The sequence below is a fragment of the Anoplophora glabripennis genome, unplaced genomic scaffold (genome assembly GCF_000390285.2).
Source record: "Anoplophora glabripennis isolate ALB-LARVAE unplaced genomic scaffold, Agla_2.0 scaffold220, whole genome shotgun sequence".
NCBI classification, from domain to species: domain Eukaryota; kingdom Metazoa; phylum Arthropoda; class Insecta; order Coleoptera; family Cerambycidae; genus Anoplophora; species Anoplophora glabripennis.
The window spans coordinates 264884-283935 of record NW_019416530.1 but is presented as its reverse complement, the minus strand read 5'-3'; the positions used below and the strand labels follow the sequence as shown (position 1 = coordinate 283935).

The following is a 19052-nucleotide window of genomic DNA, read 5'->3' as shown; positions in this document are numbered from 1 at the left end:
AGTTGCTTTCGCTGTACAGCAAGAATAAAAAGCTCTCTCAACGGTAATAATAAATAATTTTATGAAAACTAGTGTATAGAAAACTTGTATATGAAAAGACGTGTTGACGGAGTGATTGTTCGTTGGAGAGTGCCTTCTGTGTGGAGTCGGTCGTAGGTATATTGGTAGTTGCTGGTAGAAGTCCCTGCTCCTTGGCGCCACTCTGCAGGGGTCGCTTCCGGGAACCCCGTGGTGCGTCCGGCGGCGTTCTTGACGTTGTGCTTAAAAATGGGTCACTTGCGAACATGTGTACCCACAGAAATATTGCTTCGTTTTCGAGCTACAATTAAAAAATTGAAAGAGAAAATTTTCACTCCTATCTCCAATTTCCACTCTCTAATTTAATAACACTCCGCGGTTTTTTCATCTAAAATGACCATTTGAACGATTCATCCTATAATCAATAGCTAATTCTAGTATTACTAACTACTACTTTTGCATTCGTGAATAAGTTCTTTTGCAAGCGATAGCGAGAAAAAATCATTCGAGAATACAAAAGAATTTCGCAATCGGGTATGCCACAATTCAAAAATTATTAAAAATGTGAAGAAAAATTTTTGACAATAATTTAAAATTAAAATTTATTTATTTGACACGTTTATATTCATCTACAATTTACTGCACATATTTTAATATCAAATATTCTTTGATTTCCTGTTAAATTAATTGATACTTAAATTGATTACTATTATTAATGACTATTATGTGTATGATTTTGTTGACAATAATAATTAAACTGATGAACTGACTCTATCATCTAAGTACACCTAATTTCATTGATTTTTGTAGTGGAGGTAATAGTCTTTTATATCCTGGATGCAAAATACTTTTACGTTCTGTAGACGAAAAAAACTGTTGTTTTGACACTTAATAAATATGCGAAAGTCAACTTTTAATGACTGTTTTCGAAAATAGTGGTCAACCACTAATAAATATCATAAAAAAATCAACTTTTATTGACAGTTTTTGAAAAAACATATTTTTCGAAAATGTGATTTGTTTCACAGAAATAATTAACAGTTTGGAAAAAGACCAAGAAATTAAAGTTCTTACTTAAATTTACCACCGAGAGTATCGTGATCTTCGTTATTTTTAATTTTTAGGTAAAATTGTTTAATTTTTAGTGGAAATTCCGTTACCTACAGTGTGACTTACACCAATAACGCAAGATTTTTTTTTTGGAATGCACTATTGGACTGATCGTTTTTTTCATATATTAGTAGCCTTCCACATGTACTTGTTGAACCGTTTTCGACCTTTTTTAGCCGATTTTTCGAAAAATCACTATAGAGATCTTTTTAATTAAAAATTTGATTACGTACCCTGAAACAACATCTGCAATATCTCAAATTTTATCAATTTGTAATACATTTTTTATATGGTCATAAAGTTTTAACTTGTTTCAGTTTAAAAATTAATGATAATGCTGACTACAACTTGTAAATAATTATAAATGTTTTTATAATTTTAAAAAGCAAAATTTTTACAATTTTAGGCCTGTAAGTACAAAAACCATTGGTATGGAAATTTTGCATTTTTTTCTGGTTCCTTCTAGCAAAATGCATAATTTCTAGGCAAATTATTTTATGGACTTCTCAATATATTTTTAAATGATTTTTTTTCGTTCTTAATTTGTCCCATTACAACCTTGCATTTTAATTACAAAAGTAGTTATGAAAACTTAAAAGTGTATGAATGAAAAAAAATATATTTAGATACGGTTAAGGCCAAATAAGTAGAGCCGGCCCTATGCTTAGAGTACTTTCTAGGGACTGCGTATGTGCACTTCATATGAATAATTTAAAATAGTAGCAGTTCAATAATACAATTCCTTTCATTGGGTCATTTTCTGAAGGAGTGACTGAGAAATGTATAACATTTTTTTATAAAATCTGTTTGATATAAATTCGTACAGATATGCAGCGAGTGTACCATAATAAGCATAAAACGACTTATTTATTTGGAACAATTTTAGTTTTTTCTCTGTATTTTCACTTGCGGAAAAAAACAAAAATTCGCAATTTACCCTTTCGCCAAAATCATCGTTCAAAGATTATTTTTATTACACTACAACTATACACCAAATCAAATATACGAGTTACCACGCCACGCACTTATATTAGTTAATGCTTAAAAGTAATCATAATCAAAATTGTTAAAACTTATTGACCTCTGGAATCGTTACCGACTTACGTACCTACTACAGAAAAAGAGGTACATTTTTCGCCATTTTTTACAGAAAACAGAAAAATTGCTAATTTAGTTTTAGGTTATTAGTTCTACTATAGTTTTCACTACAGGAACGTGAGTCTTTCATTGCTTAAGTTTCAAGCAAAAGTATTAGCCTACAAATGTTTAAGTGACATCATTTTATTTTTCTGAATTTTGACATTTCACTGTGCGAATAAACATACTGAACTGGCTGTGAGATAATGGCTTGTTTACACGGGGACAGTCAACTAAATTTTAAGTCACTTGAACCTATTTGAACAGCGCATATGTGGTAAGTAACAATTTATGGAGCAAGTAAAAATTTAGTACACTGGAATAGAATTTATTCTATTTTTTCGTGCAAGTTGACGACTTGCACCGAACTTTTCCCTCCTGCTGATCCACTTTCGCTCCCCAAAGTCGTTTAGGTCTATTTTTCTCTTCATATATTTATTCATTTATTTCTGCTAATATAATATTTAGGATATCGCGTAGTATGCCATTAAATTCTTCTACAAACTGCTGCCTCACGTTCATCTCATCAGGTTTACAAATATATAAACTGCACTAGAACTTACCAACAACTAAACTTAGAACTTACCAGTGCGAATAGCACTTGCAGAAAAAGCAGTAACTTAAAATTTAGTTACCACTTACCTACTGTCCCCGTGTAAACAAGCCTTAACTGCACATTTTTACGTACAGCGATTTTGTGTAAACACTCGCCGAGCTATCGATAGGGTCAGAGTCTTAAGATTAATGTCGTAAAAATATTTACATAATTTGCAAAACATATTTCTGCTAATTGCGTTTTTATTTTTTACTTATAAAGTCAATAAATAGTGAATTACGTTTTTTCAAGTCTTTACATATGTATTGACAGGTGCAAAATTAGTAATTTCGTTAGATAGATACATAATTCTTTAGTGTCTTGCTCTGCGGTCTAGATGGCAGTGCCAACACGGGCAATAGTGGAGACAAAACGCTTAAGCGTAAATCTACAATATAATGGGTTTAAATCTAAGGAAACCTCACAGCAAATATGCCACTGTATTGATGAATCGATTATGTATTTATCTTAACAGTCACCATAATCATTCAAACCTCTTTTTCTGCAAAAAACGACCAAAAAATTAAAAATATTGAAATAAGTGTCAAATATTTTAAGCAAATCTTCTGAAAAAAAAATATGAAAACGGGAATTTAAATCTGATTATTATAATCTAAATTAGTTCAGAAAAAAAAATTTGTTTAGAAATTCCACCCTTTACTTATGGTCAAAAACTCAGACCTGTATCTCCAATATAAACAGAACCAGCTAAGCTATCGATAGAGTCAGAGGTTCTAAAAATGTTTATTCGTATTACTGTTTAAGTCAGCAAGCATAAAAAAACTCTATTTGCAAAAAAAATTCTTCTACCAATCGATTTTTGTACGACGATTTATTTGCTCTTCATATATCTTCCCAAAGTTTATAAACATTCTGTATTTGCAGTCGACAAAGATTCGACATATATTTTTTCACCGATTAATAAAATAATGGCCGTCTCTTTTACTTTCTTTTGAACAGTATAATTTGCTTCCCCAAAATTTTGACAGAATTTCACCGAAAGAATAAAAAAACTAAAAGTACATACATTACAATTTCTTTTTTTTTGTTTGTTTTTTCTACGACTTCTTCATTGTAATCGCACATGTCGACATTTTTTCAGCTGTGTTCATGATCTAGTTGGCTAATTTTGAATACCTTCACATTTCAAAAACTAAGACAAGTTATGGATAATTTAGTATGAAAGTAAATTTGTAAAACTATTCTACTTTTTCGTTCATTTCCTCACCGCTAGATGGCCACAAAATATTTAACGTTTCTGTGCAGTACTGAGTTTTATTTGGATGCTTTGACAAATCATCACAAAATGTAAGTATAATATACCTTGAAAAGAATCGTAAAAGTTGAAGAGTTAAACTTGGTTCAATTCCTTGAAAAGTCATTTTTGATTTGACCTATTTTTACAAACAAAAAAAACACTTACTTTACAAAAAAAAAGAAGTTGCCGAAAATAAAGTACCATGTACTTTCACCCCAATAATAATAGAGTGAATACCATATGACACTTCTAATTATGGAGACAGAGAGACAGGAAGAGAACAAAAAAAATTTAAACTATCAAACAAAATTGAAAAAGAAACGTAATTTGTAATTTTGCAAATGAAAACAAATTGGTTTTAGAAATGCCTGTTATATAGTGATGCGTATTTTTAATTTGTCTTTTTTTTTCAGTGTGAAATTTTTGGCAAAGCAAAAATATTTTATTAAAAAAACCCTGGTTGATCCTTTAGTTAAAGGTTTATTTAACTGTTATTTTTTTCACAGTTGACAAAATCCCCAAACAAAAACAGTGGGAAAACATAAAACGACTGAGGGCCAAATCAAAAACTAAATTAGCTATTTTTGACATAAAAAAAATGGGTTTATACGTAGACGAATATACTCACCCCCACTGAGGATAGCGAGACACTCACCCAGTACATTCGTAACTATAAACAAAACAGCGACCAGGAACTCCATCGTATCTATACAAAGTACCTATCAAATACACATAATCACACCTTAATTATAATTCTGTATCGGTATAGTCCGGGCATAATAATTTTCCGCGAAAAGTTCGTCGCGATAAAAAATCAGCGCGATATCGAGTTGGCGGGAAACGAGAGAGGCAAGACAGCAGACACCACGCGAAGCTCAGCTTTCGCGATTCAGACTGTCGGTGGTTGGCCAACCCCAAAGCCCGCTGCGATCCGACTAGCCGTAGGACTCGTGAAACAGTTGCCCACTTCACACTTTGTGGCCGCACCGAGCGATTTGCATGCGATGGCCCTCCTTGCCGCCAAGCTTGCGGCCGTCGAGGTATGCGGGGGTCCACGCACGCCGCCGTATACAGTGCGTCGCGACGGTAAGTTGACTCACCCCCTAGGTGGCTTTCTGCCACAGTTTAATATAAATCAGTACGATCATAGAACGATGGCTTAAAGACCGCACAATGAGGATATTGCCTTTTAAAAATGTTAAAATTCCGAGCAAGGCGTTATACAGGTGTTTTTAAATGAAGTAGCAAAAATGGTACCAGGGAATGTAGGGTCAAAAATAAGAGTGTCAATTTATTAATATGATAAATAAAAATGTGTTTGTTATGACATCCGCCTACTTTATTTTTACAAATTTTGGCAATTACCCCTTTAGTGAACGCATCTAATTTTTTTTACTAGAAAACTATCGGTTTTATCAAAAAAATACAAGAGGTAAAAAAGTGCGTAATAAACCTGCTTTCCTACAGTGGTTTGGTCTTCAAGTGAGGAGAAAAACTCTAAGTAGTATGGAAAACTTTATTCTACAAATTTCGCTGGTAACACGAGACACAACCGACCAGGAACTAGGCTTCAAGACTTCTCCCTGGTGCCTTGAAATGTTTTTGGTTTTTATCCTTGTTCCCAGGTACCCACTTTTCTTACCCTATCCTAATTAACACTTATCCGGGTCATTACCTAGGTACTCGGTTTGTGCTTATGTACCCTAATAAACAATAAACAATATTTATGTTTACAGCCTACTTATTCTAATCTCATTTGCTAAATACATTTATTTGGGATATTCTCGGATAATTCAAAGTATAATTTATATGGCTGGTAAATTCCCAGAAAGCAAAATATATTTATTGGGGCAGGTACTAAATGTAATTGTAGCGTACCGCTACATTCCCAATAAATATTTTTAAATAAATAATTTGCTTCATATAAAAAATTTCTAATAAAATATTGTAATGGGGTTGATTGTTTCACTCCTTTATAAAATACGCCAATGATCGAACAAATACTGAAAAGTTGTCTCTTTATTAGTAGGATGTTCATACCAAGTTTCGTGTCTTTAGCATTCCTCATGTTAAAGAAAAAATTAAAATGTGAATTTCAATCCCCTTCTTTAAGAAGGTATATCGCCTCAGGTACATTCACTGGTACCATTTTCGCTACTTCACTTAAAAACACCCTGTACATACACCCGTTTGTTTACTTCAAAAATTGTCAAAGCCCCTGTTGTGTGCATTTTGTTTATTCTTTATAGGAGGTCAAAATTGCGAAATTCATTTTGCAATATTTTTGTTTACTTTATAAGCCAATCATGTTTTAACCTTCTTTTTTCGGCTATATCGCTCTTTTTTCTGTAAAAGATCTATTCACTGGTTTTCTGCCTAATATCAGGTAATAAAGGTACTTAATTGATTAAATTTTTAAAAACGAATATTGTAAATCCGATCTCGGATTCGTGATCAGTGACCCCGAAAACCCCCGTATACCAAATTTGGCGCGAATGTGTTATTTTTTGAAAATTTGGTCGGCCATCTTAGATCCGCCATCTTGAATTTTGCAAAATTGACCTCGGATCCGTGATCGACCCCGAAAACCCCCGTATACCAAATTAGGCGGGAATTTGTTATTTTTTGAAAATTCGTGATATATGACCTTAATTGACTCGTTTTTTTGAGGTTAGAAAAAGGACCGTCAATTTTTGACCGTAGATTCACGTTCGGCGGGGTCTTAAATGAACATTTGAATATAGAAAAAACATTTTTAAAAATTTTTCCTAGCACTTTCTCGTGAATTTTTGCTATTTTTGACCAATTTTTTGAGGTTAGTAAGTTCATGTGATGTAATAGCTCAATTCTGACACCGGATTCGTGATCAGGACGCAAAAATACTACGGATAACATACACAGGGTGATTCCGAACTTATCCAAAAAAAAAATTCTGGATGTACAGGGGACCCTTACAAATAAAATTTTGTAAAGAAAAAAGCAAAAAGAGCAGTTCGAAAATGATTTAAAAATACACTTCTGCATGGCACTGGAATCTGGTCCACTGTAATACCTGACCTCGCACAATGCGACCGGCATGACGGTGTGATAACAACGGACAAAAAACTTTCATAAGGAAAGAAATAAATAGAATTTTATAGCACCTATTTTATATCGGCAAATTCAACTGCATTTGCCTTTATCGTTATTATTAATTGATAAAATTAATTTGTGTTTTTAAATAATAAAATCATTTGGCATACTCGATGTTACAACAATTGTTCAAAATTTTATCCACTAAAACGTGTATACAGTGCGTCGCGACGGTACGGACATTTGGGTCCGTCTTACTCCGTTTCCACGAACTAACACAAATGATATCTTGCTTCACCATAACACAAATGCTTCACCATAATACAAATGTTACCTTGCTTCACCATAAATTAAAACGATATCCATCAACTTCGATTTGCTATACACGCCAACCATTTTTGACACTAAATACTAAAAAATTTTTTTACGATATTGATTCCATTTCTCATGCCGCACCTATTCCCAAATTTTTTTGGATAAGTTGTGAATCACCCTGTATATGTAGCATGAAAAGTACAGACAACTTTTTTCGCGTGTGTTGCTGTGTAATCGTACAGGAAATAAAAAAAAAAACAAATTGAAACTGAGGCATCAGGCTATAAATGACCCTGGCATTGTTTAAGCCAGAAAAAAATGTTCTGAGCCCATGGGCAATTTTGAAAAAAAAAATGTAAAATTTTTGCCTTGCATTATTTCTTCTGATTGCGTCAAGAGAGATGCACAAAAAATGTTTGTCATCTCAAGATTCAAAAATAGAATCTTGCAACGAGCTTCTTTGTTTTCTCGATACGACCATTATTCACGAAGTTGCAGCCTTCCAAAAATCAAAAAAAAAAAATTGGAAATTTTTCTGCTCCATTAATTTTTTTGCTGAGTTTATAACACTATAGGTCAATGTTCATTTTAATGTCTATAAATAACTTTTAGATTTTAATTCTCATAATCAGTTGAATAAATTACATCAAGAATCAAATTTCCCAATTTATCTGCAATTTATTTTATCTTAAAATTTAATTGGTACGTGATGAAAGGATTTTTTTTGTTTTTTTGCTATGTAATTTTTGTTATAGCTACAATTATTGTGTAAATTTAAATTAATTTAAGGTTAAGTTGAAAAGCAGCCTTTGGCTGATACTTCACCTTTTCATTGTACACTTCACTGTCAATGAATAAATGACCATTCTATTATTATTATTATTCCATTCTACATACAACAAAAAAAACCTCCTATACTAATGTTATAGAGCAAATTAATGAGATTGTGTACTTGTATTTTCTGTTTCTTTATTTGTTAAAAAAATAATAGGGGTTAGTTACTTACCTACGTATATCCCAGCCTGTCGTACCCACAGCTATAACATCTGACAATGAAGTTTTACGAACTTCTTTACCTAAAAGGAAATAAAAAATTATTAGTAGCAATACGATACGCACAATGAAATTTACCCTTAACTTACGGGAAATTTCTACTCTCCAGATTTATAAAGTATTTATGCATATACATTTATACATTTTACGGGCTACGACAGAAAAATTATACACGCATTCGAATCAATTAAAACATGATGATTTCACATTTTCTAAATCAAAATTATAGTGATTTTAAATATGCTGGCGTTACATAAAATTCATAATTCATGATTCTGAAATAGTTTGCCCGCACCAGCGTTACTGATGTGGGTGGAAATTTCGGTCAAACCAGCATGCGGAGTGACGCAGGGAGATTGTCGGGATGATGACAGTTTTATTCTGCATGATGCTCATTAGTAGTTTGACCACCATGAGAGCTCACCACTTTTTCCTAGTGCTGGTTGTACAGGTAAGTCAGAATATGAGCTTTTAAAAACGAATAGATTTAGGAAAACATTTTTAAAAATGCGCCGCCTGATTTGATCTGATATTTTAACAATATCCTTGATTTGATGCAAGCAATTTGGGAAATGACGAAATATAAAATTATTTCCTAAAAATATAGTAAAATTTTAACATTAGAGTTGTTTAAGGAATCGGTAGTGTAACACTAGATGTTATGAATATAAGGAGTAATAAACAAACGTTCAAAGTTTATCAAATGTTCGGTCGCGACCGCTGAGCGCAGGGGTGGTTCGACTGGAGTAATTTTGGTGTCGTTGTGTAGGTTAGATCTTTCCATGTCGAATAGAAGTGGTCCGGACATTCCACGACTACGGGGGATTTTGTTATTCTTATAAAATTCTGCCGATGTTTAAGTGAGCTGTAAGTGCACTTAGCGGTCAAATGAAGTTTTCTAAGGCATATATAGTAGGGGGTTTTGAGTGTAGGGGCGGCAAATTAATATAGGAGTATAATTTTCCAAGGACAAAAAAGGGAAAATTTGTTATAATGACTTGATAGAGATTACACACAAAAACTGTAGGAAAGGATATTAAAAACTTTTCCAGATAACAAAATAAACAACAGAGGGAATATTCTCAACTTTAAAATTTCCCGCCAATGAATAAAAATTAACAATAAATAATCGCGTACGTTTTATTATTAAATAATTGCAATTAAACTATATGCAATTATTTAATACATTTCCTTAATTTATCCAAAAATCAATAAAATTTGCAAAATTATTCAGACACGAAGTTATTTAGACCATGTTTTATTTATCGAAAGTACTAAATATGTAAAAGAAAGTAATATATAAAAGAATAGAAATAAAAAATTTGAAATAATCTGTACCGATACGTGACCACTTTTATCTCATGGGTTTCAATCTACTCAAGGTATTGGATCGAGTTGAATTTTTCGAAATTTAAAAAATAAACAGTACATATTTAAATTCCTGTCCAATCGAGAATTCCATTGGATCAGACAGACAAAAGTTTAAATATGTACTGTTTATTTTTTGTGTTTCTTTACAATTTATGTGAATTTAAATTTGTCGATTTTTTCATGTATCAAAATGGCAGCCATTATACTATGGCCAGTTAGGGCAGCTTCAAACTTGTTTTAAATTTATCTTTAGATATGACGGGAACACACAAAGTTGCTCAAATAATTGCCTATTCGAATTTAGCTTTCAAATAAGAAACTTTACCACGTTACTGGGAACAAAATGTTTGAGATTACCGTAAAGAAGTTCAAGAACTACGGTTGTTTGCACGAGGTAGCCTGGCCACCGCAGTCTCCTGACTTAAACCCTCTCGACTAGAGACATTTAAAAAATGTAGTGTATCGTAGTAAAGCGGAAACTATTGGGTGATTGGTATTATAGCTGCTGTCAATAATTTATTGACTACTAGTCTAGCGAGAAGGAAGGTCTTGGTTTGAAAAAACTGAATCTAATATGACCAAAAGTGTTTACAAGTCAGTGGACAAAATTTTGAACCGTTGCTGTAATCTTTTTTTTACTTGTCCTTTATATAATACAAAGATATGAGCTTTTTCCATATATCCCCAAAAATTTACCCCTCCCCTTCAATAATATTTTTATTTATTTTATCTCTCCTATGTATTTAGATTTCCATCAGTGCAGCCGTGAAGAAAAGGGGCATTCTAGACCTTTTCCGCAGTCCATGCAAATGCAGTAAGTCTCACTTAAAGCCGCAACACATTTTTAAATAACGAGCGTTCAAATAAAAACGTGGTCAAGTTGGTTCTGAAAATTTGGACGTAGGGCGTAGCGTATAGCAAATGAACTTAAACGTCATCTGTCAAAGCGCTATATCGCCGCTATCAATTTGAATATTTTCGTTTTAAAAAGCGTTTAAAATGGTGTTTTCTCAAGAACAAAAAGTGTTTACCATAGAGTCCTACTTTAAAAATGGACGTAAGATTGATGGAATATGGAAGTATTCTATTGAGGAATGTTTCATAGAATTTCAAAATCAATTTCCCGGCGTTGTTGAGTACAAAATTTTTCAAAGTGCAGTTCAGCGTTGTGTTAATGTTTTTCGTGAAACGGGCAGTGTAACAAGAAAAGAAGGAAGCGGCCGACCTAAAAAGCGGACTGAAGAATTAAAAGAAAATGTCCAACAAATAATGGAAAATGCGCCAAGAACTTCTGTACGTGTTTTATCACAAATGGTGGGAGTATCAGTCGGTACCTGCCACACAGTGTTAAAAAAAGATTTGCGTTTGTTCTCCTATCGTTTAACTTGTCAGCAAGAACTTCATGAAGTTGATTTTCCGCGACGGGCTGTATTTTGTGAATGGTTTTTAAACAACTACGGTGAACTTCATAATATCACCTTTTTTTCTGATGAAGCCTGGTTTCATTTAAGTGGTTACGTAAACTCACAGAATATGAGAATGTGGATAACCAGATAACTTTTTTGTCGAGGGCCCTCTACACGCTCAAAAAATTGGAGTTTGGTGTGCTCTCAATCGAAGGAGGATTTATGGACCTATTTCTTTTAACGGTACTCTTACTGCGCAAAGGTATAGAGAAGAAATTATCGCTCCTTTTGTTAACCAGCTGGAAGAAAACGAAATTACAAACTTTTACTTTCAACAAGATGGCGCAAGGGCACATACGGCAGGCGAGACGATGAATATGTTGAGGGAAGTTTTCCAAAATCGACTAATAAGTCTCAATGCTGAACATGAATTTCCACCGAGGTCATGTGATATTACGCCGTGTGATTTCTTTTTGTGGCCTTACCTTAAAAACACTATTTTTGAACTGCCTAGTCCTGATTTAAACCATCTGCAGGCTCGACTTATAGACAAGATTCGTGAAATTAACAATACCCCGAGCATCTTAGAAAATGTCTTTAATTCTTTGAGGAACAAGTGTGAAAAGTGCTTGGAACAAGGAGGGGGACACGTTCAGCAGCTGCTTTAATTTATTGTTATAACAAGGAGGGGGACACTTTCCGCAGCTCCTTTAATTGTTTGTTATTGTTATCACGATTATTCTTTAAAATAAAGTTATATAGTCATTAACATTATTGAAACTGACAGATGCTATACAGCTCGTTGAGAAATGAGGTTAAGTTGGTCGCTATAAGCTACTCCTTACGTTCAATGTGTCAGAGCCAACTTCGACCACGTTTTTATTTGAACGCTCGTTATTTACTCTTTTTTTTCTTTCAGAATGTGGCATACCCAACAGAGAGGCTCGCCTCTTAGGCGGCGAATATCTAAGAGGCCACGAACTTCCTTGGGCCGGCTTGATACAGGTCAAAGACGGCCGCTCCATGCCAGCCACCTTGATCAATGACAGATTTGTCGTTACTTCCGCTACAAACGTTCTCGGGTACGACTAGCATCGTAATCATAATATTTACGCAAATATGGAAAAAATGTACATCGCGCCGTCATATCTACCTAAAAATTGTTCAGTTGTTCACTTTCACAATTTCAGCTAGAAAAAAATCCATATTTGTAACCCTTAAGGAAACGATGAATTTTGGAGGGTTAGATACAAGGTGTGGCTATAAAATAACGAAACTGATGCTGTGAAACTTTTTATTTTAAATTTATCTATACTTAATTATTGTCCTCTTCAATATACACCCCTCCTCTTTCCCTACACCGCTCCATGCAAATTTTCCATTGGTCAAAACAACGCTGGAAGTTTTTTCTGTGAGATAGTTCATGACGCGTGTTGCTTTTTCTTTCACATCTTCAACGGTTTGAAATCTTGTTCATTTTAATGCAGATCTAACCTTGAGGAACAGATAAAAGCCATATGGTGGCGAATAAGGCGGATGGTCTAACACTGGGATCTTATCTCCACTATAAACGTCTTGACAGACAAAGCAGTGTGAGCCGGTGCGTTGTCCTGACTTTTTTCCACAATTCGGGAATTTTTTTGTATTTTTATCACGGAGCTTAGCAAGAACCTCGAGGTTGTAATGCTAATTAAGTTTGACCTTCAGCAACCGAGTGAAGGTACACAATCAAATGGATATCATCATTGCTTTGAATTTTTATTTGTTTATTGGAGCTTTTTTAGCTCTGGGTGAATTTGGACTCTTCCAGTGCATGGATTGACGCTTACTTTCTGGATCATAAGTGAAAAACCAAGATTCATCGCACTCTTTCCAAAATGTGCCACTACAAATATTTTTCCAAGCTTATATTCATTCGATTGTAAGACTTGTCGACACCACTTTCGCACAAATTTTTTGCATGTTCAAATTCTCCTGCAAAATTTGCCTTGCGCATTTATCAGTTTCTACAGTTTCAGAATGAATAGTTAAACGACGGTCAGATCGGACCAGATTGGTGATTTTTTCAATATTTTTATCCGTTTTTGACGTGGAAGGGCGTCCCGGGCGTACGTCATCTTCAACGTCTTTTTGGCCGTCTTGGGAACGCTTAAACCACTAAAAAACCGTGATAAAGAATCATTGACATTGACTTCACGCTACACAGTCGGTCGTACGACTTACGCGCATGCGTACTTCGTCTGTAGTAGCATCGGCCTCGTTATTTTATAGTCACACCTCGTATATCGCTTATGGGCGTTGTTTTCACAAGAGAATAACAACTTTATGTTATGACATCCAGTTATTTTCAAAAGCAACGTAGAATGACTAATAAAAAGCAACAAAAAACGGGCCGACATATACACCTTTGCAAAGAATATTTATAACGATTCATTCTCCTTATTTTTTATTTTGATGTCAGAAATTAATTGTAGAAGTTCCATATAAACCAGCATTTTCAAAAATCTTCTTAAGTGTCAAGTCGTCACCTTTTGACAATAAAACTACTGGCAATACTTAAGCTGGATATTGTAAATTTCAGTAATGTGCCTTTGTTATTTACAACTTCTAGCCTTACCTTACGAGGGCACAATCTTGATTTGTGAGTGGACATGACGAGCCAATATTGTTTGTTGTTTCTGGAACAACAGAGACATTCGACCCTCTAAGTTGGCTGTCTAGATTTGTGCATATTTACCACCAACATTTTTTAGGTTAACTCCGCTTGATATCAAGGTCACCATCGGCCAGTTCGACAGGTGTTTCCCGGACGTCTCCTCGACGAATATGAGCGTGGAGAAAATCGTTGTACATCCAGATTTCAGCCCGGCGGACAGAGCTCACGACATAGCTCTTTTGAAGTTCAGTACACCAGTCAAGATCGAGAGAAGGGTATCACCGATCTGTTTGGCTACCCCAAGTAAGTTAATATTTTATTTTCCTGGATGTGTCAATTTCCCGATTGTTTTCTATTAATCAATATGGGAGATATTTCCTCAACAATGGGATACGACCAGATGGGAGATTCCAGTTTCTTCAAAATTGTATTCATATTCCAAAACCTTAAAAATTTGTTTCCAGACACTAAATACTTAGGACAGGTGGCAACAGTGTCTGCTTGGTTTGAAACAGAAACAGAGCAGGGCCCAGCGTCGGCGTCGTGCAGGCCCAGAAAATTGGGACTCCCAGTGCTGGGCAAAACAGAATGTATAAACTCACTAGAAGATCCCCAGATAGTGAGCAACGATAAGGGTTGCATCGGTGTAGTTGGATTACCTAGCCCCATCTGTAGAGTAAGTCGTTATTTTTCCTAGTCTGTGAAGGTACTATTTCTCAAACTTTTTTTAGGTCGACAGTGGCGGTCCTGTAATGTTTCGAACTCGTCAAGGGGTATACGAGTTAGTGGGTATGTAAATTTCGGTAAACTATGAAGCTAACGAGGCGTTCGTGACGTTTTTTTTCTTGTTTTAGGCGTTCTTACTGATAGAAACGAGTGTAACCTGAAGCCTGGAGTAGCCCTATACACCTACATTAATGACCATTTACCCTGGATTACTCAAAATACAAAAGACGCCTGCTACTGCTTTAAAACATAAATTCGATTATATCTTGTTATATTCCATACGATTGTAAAACTTAAATTTAATAAATATTTCTCATTAGATATTTGTATTAAAGGAAAAAACGTGGTCCCTTTTTTTATATCAAACATACTCTTGTAATAAAAATAAAATGACGATGAATAATACAGGTATACCTCCTATAATGATTCGCGTTGTTCTACAATAGCTCCAAAAACCTATTAACACAATATAAAAATATATCGGACGCAATACAACGCGCAACGGTAGGTAAGCATAGAATTGAAAGTCGGTGTTATTTAATAACGGTCTTCAAAAGTGTTTAGCTTATGCAGCCAATTATACAGCTAAGTCATCTAGTGTTAAAACATTGAATTACCTTACCTAATCCGAAGAAATTTGCAGATAACTGCAAGATTGGACAACTCGAGTGGAAAAGAAATCTGTAAACATTTACGACAATCGAATACGCCAACAGGTGTATTTGATTTGCCCGAATTGATTAATGTTACTTTATCGAACAGAATAGCTAAAATCAAATGAATGAAATACAACTATTAAAGGATTTACGAAAATTAAAAGTCATAGTAATCTAGACATACCATTCTCTCTCTCTAAAACCACAAGAGTAACAAAGACAGATCAATTAATCTGAGTTTCTTATAAAATTTCGTAAACCCCCATGTCTTGGTGTCAAACTGTCAAACAACTGTCACTTGTCCTTGTCCATATGTTTTAACATAACCAAGAAAACTGTATAATAAATAAAATAATTGATTCGTTTAATATAAGAAAAATGCCTGAACACGAGGACTTATCAGATGTCATAAAATTGGTTAGCGACATAAGACATAAGTAAGTTTTCAACTTCTAATTCAAAAGAAATATGTAAACCTACTTTTAGGAAGTTATTCAATTCCTATGATATCGCTTTGAGGTCTGAGGAGCTCTTGGAGAAATTAATCTCTCATGGACAGTGGAGAAGTGCTAGGTAATTTACTTAAAGTTGTGATCAATGTATGCCTTATACGAGATTTTTAGGGAACTTATGGCGCTGGTAAAAATTTGGATAAAATACATTACGGAAAATCTTCCACAAGAGGCTACTGCTGTGAACATAATGAGGCATGTTTTAAAAATTATTAGGGAAGAGTACGAAGCTGCTTCAAAGGTACACTAAACTCAGTTTTGTTAAACATTTCTTATGTATTTATATTTCAGAAAAAAGGAGAGGGTCAGTCGTTGCATCAGCTGGTAACCGCTAACCCGAATAATATATTAGATTATTCAGAATCTTTGGGTAACCTTAAATCTAGCTTATTGGATCACTTAACCGAGTACAAAGTCGAAGTAGAATCAAGGTATTTATTATTATCTTTATAAAAAAATTGGCACCTTAAAGCAGGGTATGACGATCATAAATTGTATTAATATTTTTCAGTACTGACAACATAGCAGCACAAGCCCTGGAACACATTCATACAAATGAAATAATACTTACAGTTGGAAAATCTAACACTGTGGAGAGATTTCTAAAGTCTGCTGCTATGAAGAGGGACTTTAGTGTTATCGTAGTTGAAGGAGCACCTTTTTATTATGTAATTTAATAAAAACTGCTCTAATAACATATTTAGTCACCGAATTATCTTTTTTTTAGGGCCATGCAATGGCAGCAAGTCTAGCGAAAAGCAACATAAAGACGACGGTAATCCCCGATACTGCAGTCTTTGCCATGATGTCTCGAGTTAATAAAGTCATCATTGGAACTCATACAGTTTTGGCGAATGGTGGCTTGCGTGCGGCAAGTGGTATTTACGCTGTTGCCTTAGCTGCTAAGCATTATTCTGTCCCAGTAAGTAATTGATTTTGAAAACTTTGAAATCGTTGAGTTATTTTACACAAACACTCAGTTTTGCTGTTAGTTAACTGTAAACTTTATTTGAATCTATAAACAGGTAATGGTGCTGTCAAATATGTACAAATTTACACCGATCTATGTCGCTTCACATGACCGCAGCGCATTTAACGTTTGTGCGTCTCCTGCCGATGTCATACCTTATTCTAGTGGACAATTACTGAATAAAATCGAAGTTTATAATCCCGTATTTGATTATGTTCCCCCTGAACTCGTCACTCTCTTCATATCTCATCAGTAAGTATATTAAATGCAATATTTCCTGTGATTAATACTTTTTTTTTAGGGGAGGAAACGCTCCATCTTATGTATACCGATTATTGTCTGAACTGTACCATCAAGACGATTACGATATATAAATTATGAATTTTAGGCCATAACTTTAAAGATTGTATAAATATATTCAAGTTGGTAAATTATATGAATTAAATTTTTCTACAATTCTTTTATTTCAAAATTGTTTACAATTATCAGTGATTAGAACAGCTAATAACCAATTAAATTTATGTTCATGAAACCTATGGCATTGCATATAATATAGAACTTTGCGAGTTTACTAAATATTAATACATAAATGGAGTTTTATTATTTATTAAGTAGTACAAAATATAATTAATACAATAATTACATACATAGATTATATAGGCTTAATTTTAAAATGTAGTCCGATTAGAGAAAACACCAAACACTTTAAATCTTGAACGAGGTAGTAGAAACATCTCAAACCTTCAGGATCTTTGGACTGGCTAACGTCTACCAGGGAACCTGTTTTCGAGGTGGTGAACGATATATGTTCGTCCTTGATTACGATCTCCAACTCCTGCCTCCCGATACGGTCAGGAGGCGGCCACAGCGAGTCGTCCTCTTGCATTATTTCGGAATCTATAATGATACGCTTCAGTTCCTCCATGACACACTGGTGGACGTACACTTCCTTCCTGATCATCGTGTCATTCTTGTAATTTGAATTGTTAGCATATCGCAACTTGCCGTCTGGTCGGAATTCGAATTCCAAAAATTCGTGGCCAAACTTTCCTTTATGGCCCACGTAGTAACGTATGTAAAAATCGGCGCACATGCTTAAGCCGCTTCTTGAATAAAAACTGATGATATACTATATTCAGTTTTACAATTTATGACATGTCACAGAAATGGCTAAAATAATTTCCAAACTGTTAGCTTTATAACTTGCCACACATTCTATTAATCCCGTTAGTCAGAAATAAATATAAAATTATTGTCAAACATTCAACAAATTACTGTCAAATGTCAAATATAATAGATGCCTTCCGACTTCTTTTTCTTCTTCTTTTGGTTTCTACTAATGTCTCGGGAGCTTTCCATTTATTTACTCCGGAATAGCTCAATGACGGTGCGATTCTTAAACAAAATCAAAATTAAAGTAAAATATTTTTAAATTATGTAATATTCGGTAAATTCTGTGGAACCGCTTTTACAAAATAAGCAGTATAATTCAAGTGTTCATCAAATGCTTCAGACTTGGAGACCGATGGAAACAATAAAATCGTGGTATGAATACTTGGCTTCCATCCCTGACTATGACATATACAGACATGTCAGAAACCGTAACGAGGGTGGTGTTGCACTCATAGTAAAGAAGTGCATCGACCACTATCCGCTGCAGCGGCTCCAAACTCAAAACACAGAGGCCGTGGCGATAGCGGTGAGATCGCTACGGCATGGAGACGTTGCGGTGGTGTCCTGTTACCACCCACCCAGACTACCACTACTTGACAATGACTTAGACAAAATCCTTTCCTGGCCCCAGACAATTGCCATCGGGGACTTCAACGCGAAGTCCCCCATATGGCACAGCGGGACGACGACCACAAGAGGTCGCGTCCTGCTGAATTACCAAGACAGACACGACGACTTGACTATACTCGGACCGACAGAACCGACACATTACGGACCCGTAGGACGCCCCGACGTTATCGACATTGCCCTCTTAAAATCTATACCGTTAAATGCCCAAATATCCACCCAATACGAAGGGTCTTCCGCCCACAATCCAATATTTCTGGATCTGGGGCGAAGACAGAGATATGAAGGCACCTTCACGAGGAGGTTCACTGACTGGGAGCGTTTCCGAACAGTAATGCAAGGAAACATGGCGCTCCCAGTCATCGAAACCACCCATGATCTGGAGGCGGCAATCCTC

General features: G+C 34.8%; 4 protein-coding genes across 4 annotated transcripts in view; 2 read left to right on the top strand and 2 right to left on the bottom strand.

Moving 5' to 3' along the window:
• The window catches only part of LOC108906098 (lachesin-like), a 238359-nt gene extending 233347 nt beyond the window's left edge, over positions 1 to 5012 (bottom strand). The window contains exon 1 of the mRNA XM_018709256.2: positions 4747 to 5012. Within this exon, the coding sequence (XP_018564772.2) occupies positions 4747 to 4819 (73 nt within the window). The 5' untranslated portion in view covers positions 4820 to 5012. The remainder of the gene's footprint in view (positions 1 to 4746) is intronic.
• A 110-nt stretch (positions 5013 to 5122) lies between these two features.
• On the top strand, positions 5123 to 14970 carry LOC111691677 (vitamin K-dependent protein C-like). The gene is made up of 6 exons (XM_023454873.1): positions 5123 to 5204; positions 12255 to 12417; positions 14089 to 14294; positions 14456 to 14667; positions 14723 to 14780; positions 14846 to 14970. Exons 1-6 carry the CDS (start codon positions 5123 to 5125, stop codon positions 14968 to 14970), a joined length of 846 nt encoding a protein of 281 aa, XP_023310641.1.
• Positions 14971 to 15659: 689 nt separating this feature from the next.
• On the top strand, positions 15660 to 17304 carry LOC108906083 (translation initiation factor eIF-2B subunit beta). The gene is made up of 8 exons (XM_018709233.1): positions 15660 to 15810; positions 15860 to 15946; positions 15997 to 16126; positions 16177 to 16316; positions 16397 to 16553; positions 16613 to 16807; positions 16911 to 17107; positions 17157 to 17304. The coding sequence occupies exons 1-8, from the start codon at positions 15752 to 15754 to the stop codon at positions 17227 to 17229; spliced, it is 1038 nt and encodes a 345-aa protein (XP_018564749.1). The 5' UTR covers positions 15660 to 15751; the 3' UTR covers positions 17230 to 17304.
• Positions 17305 to 17430: 126 nt separating this feature from the next.
• Positions 17431 to 18139, bottom strand: LOC108906085 (protein mago nashi). The gene has a single exon (XM_018709235.2). It carries the CDS (start codon positions 17946 to 17948, stop codon positions 17508 to 17510), a length of 441 nt encoding a protein of 146 aa, XP_018564751.1. The 5' UTR covers positions 17949 to 18139; the 3' UTR covers positions 17431 to 17507.
• Between the last annotated feature and the right edge of the window lie 913 nt (positions 18140 to 19052).

Excerpts from the sequence above, each read along its gene's own strand:
- LOC108906085 (XM_018709235.2), bottom strand. The coding sequence starts at position 17,948 with ATGTGCGCCGATTTTTACATACGTTACTACGTGGGCCATAAAGGAAAG.
- LOC108906083 (XM_018709233.1), top strand. The coding sequence starts at position 15,752 with ATGCCTGAACACGAGGACTTATCAGATGTCATAAAATTGGTTAGCGAC. Across the intron at positions 16,127-16,176 it reads AGTACGAAGCTGCTTCAAAG|AAAAAAGGAGAGGGTCAGTC; the intron begins GTACACTAAACT and ends TTTATATTTCAG. Across the intron at positions 16,317-16,396 it reads AAAGTCGAAGTAGAATCAAG|TACTGACAACATAGCAGCAC; the intron begins GTATTTATTATT and ends AATATTTTTCAG.
- LOC111691677 (XM_023454873.1), top strand. The coding sequence starts at position 5,123 with ATGGCCCTCCTTGCCGCCAAGCTTGCGGCCGTCGAGGTATGCGGGGGT. Across the intron at positions 5,205-12,254 it reads GTATACAGTGCGTCGCGACG|AATGTGGCATACCCAACAGA; the intron begins GTAAGTTGACTC and ends TTTTTCTTTCAG. Across the intron at positions 12,418-14,088 it reads TCCGCTACAAACGTTCTCGG|GTTAACTCCGCTTGATATCA; the intron begins GTACGACTAGCA and ends AACATTTTTTAG.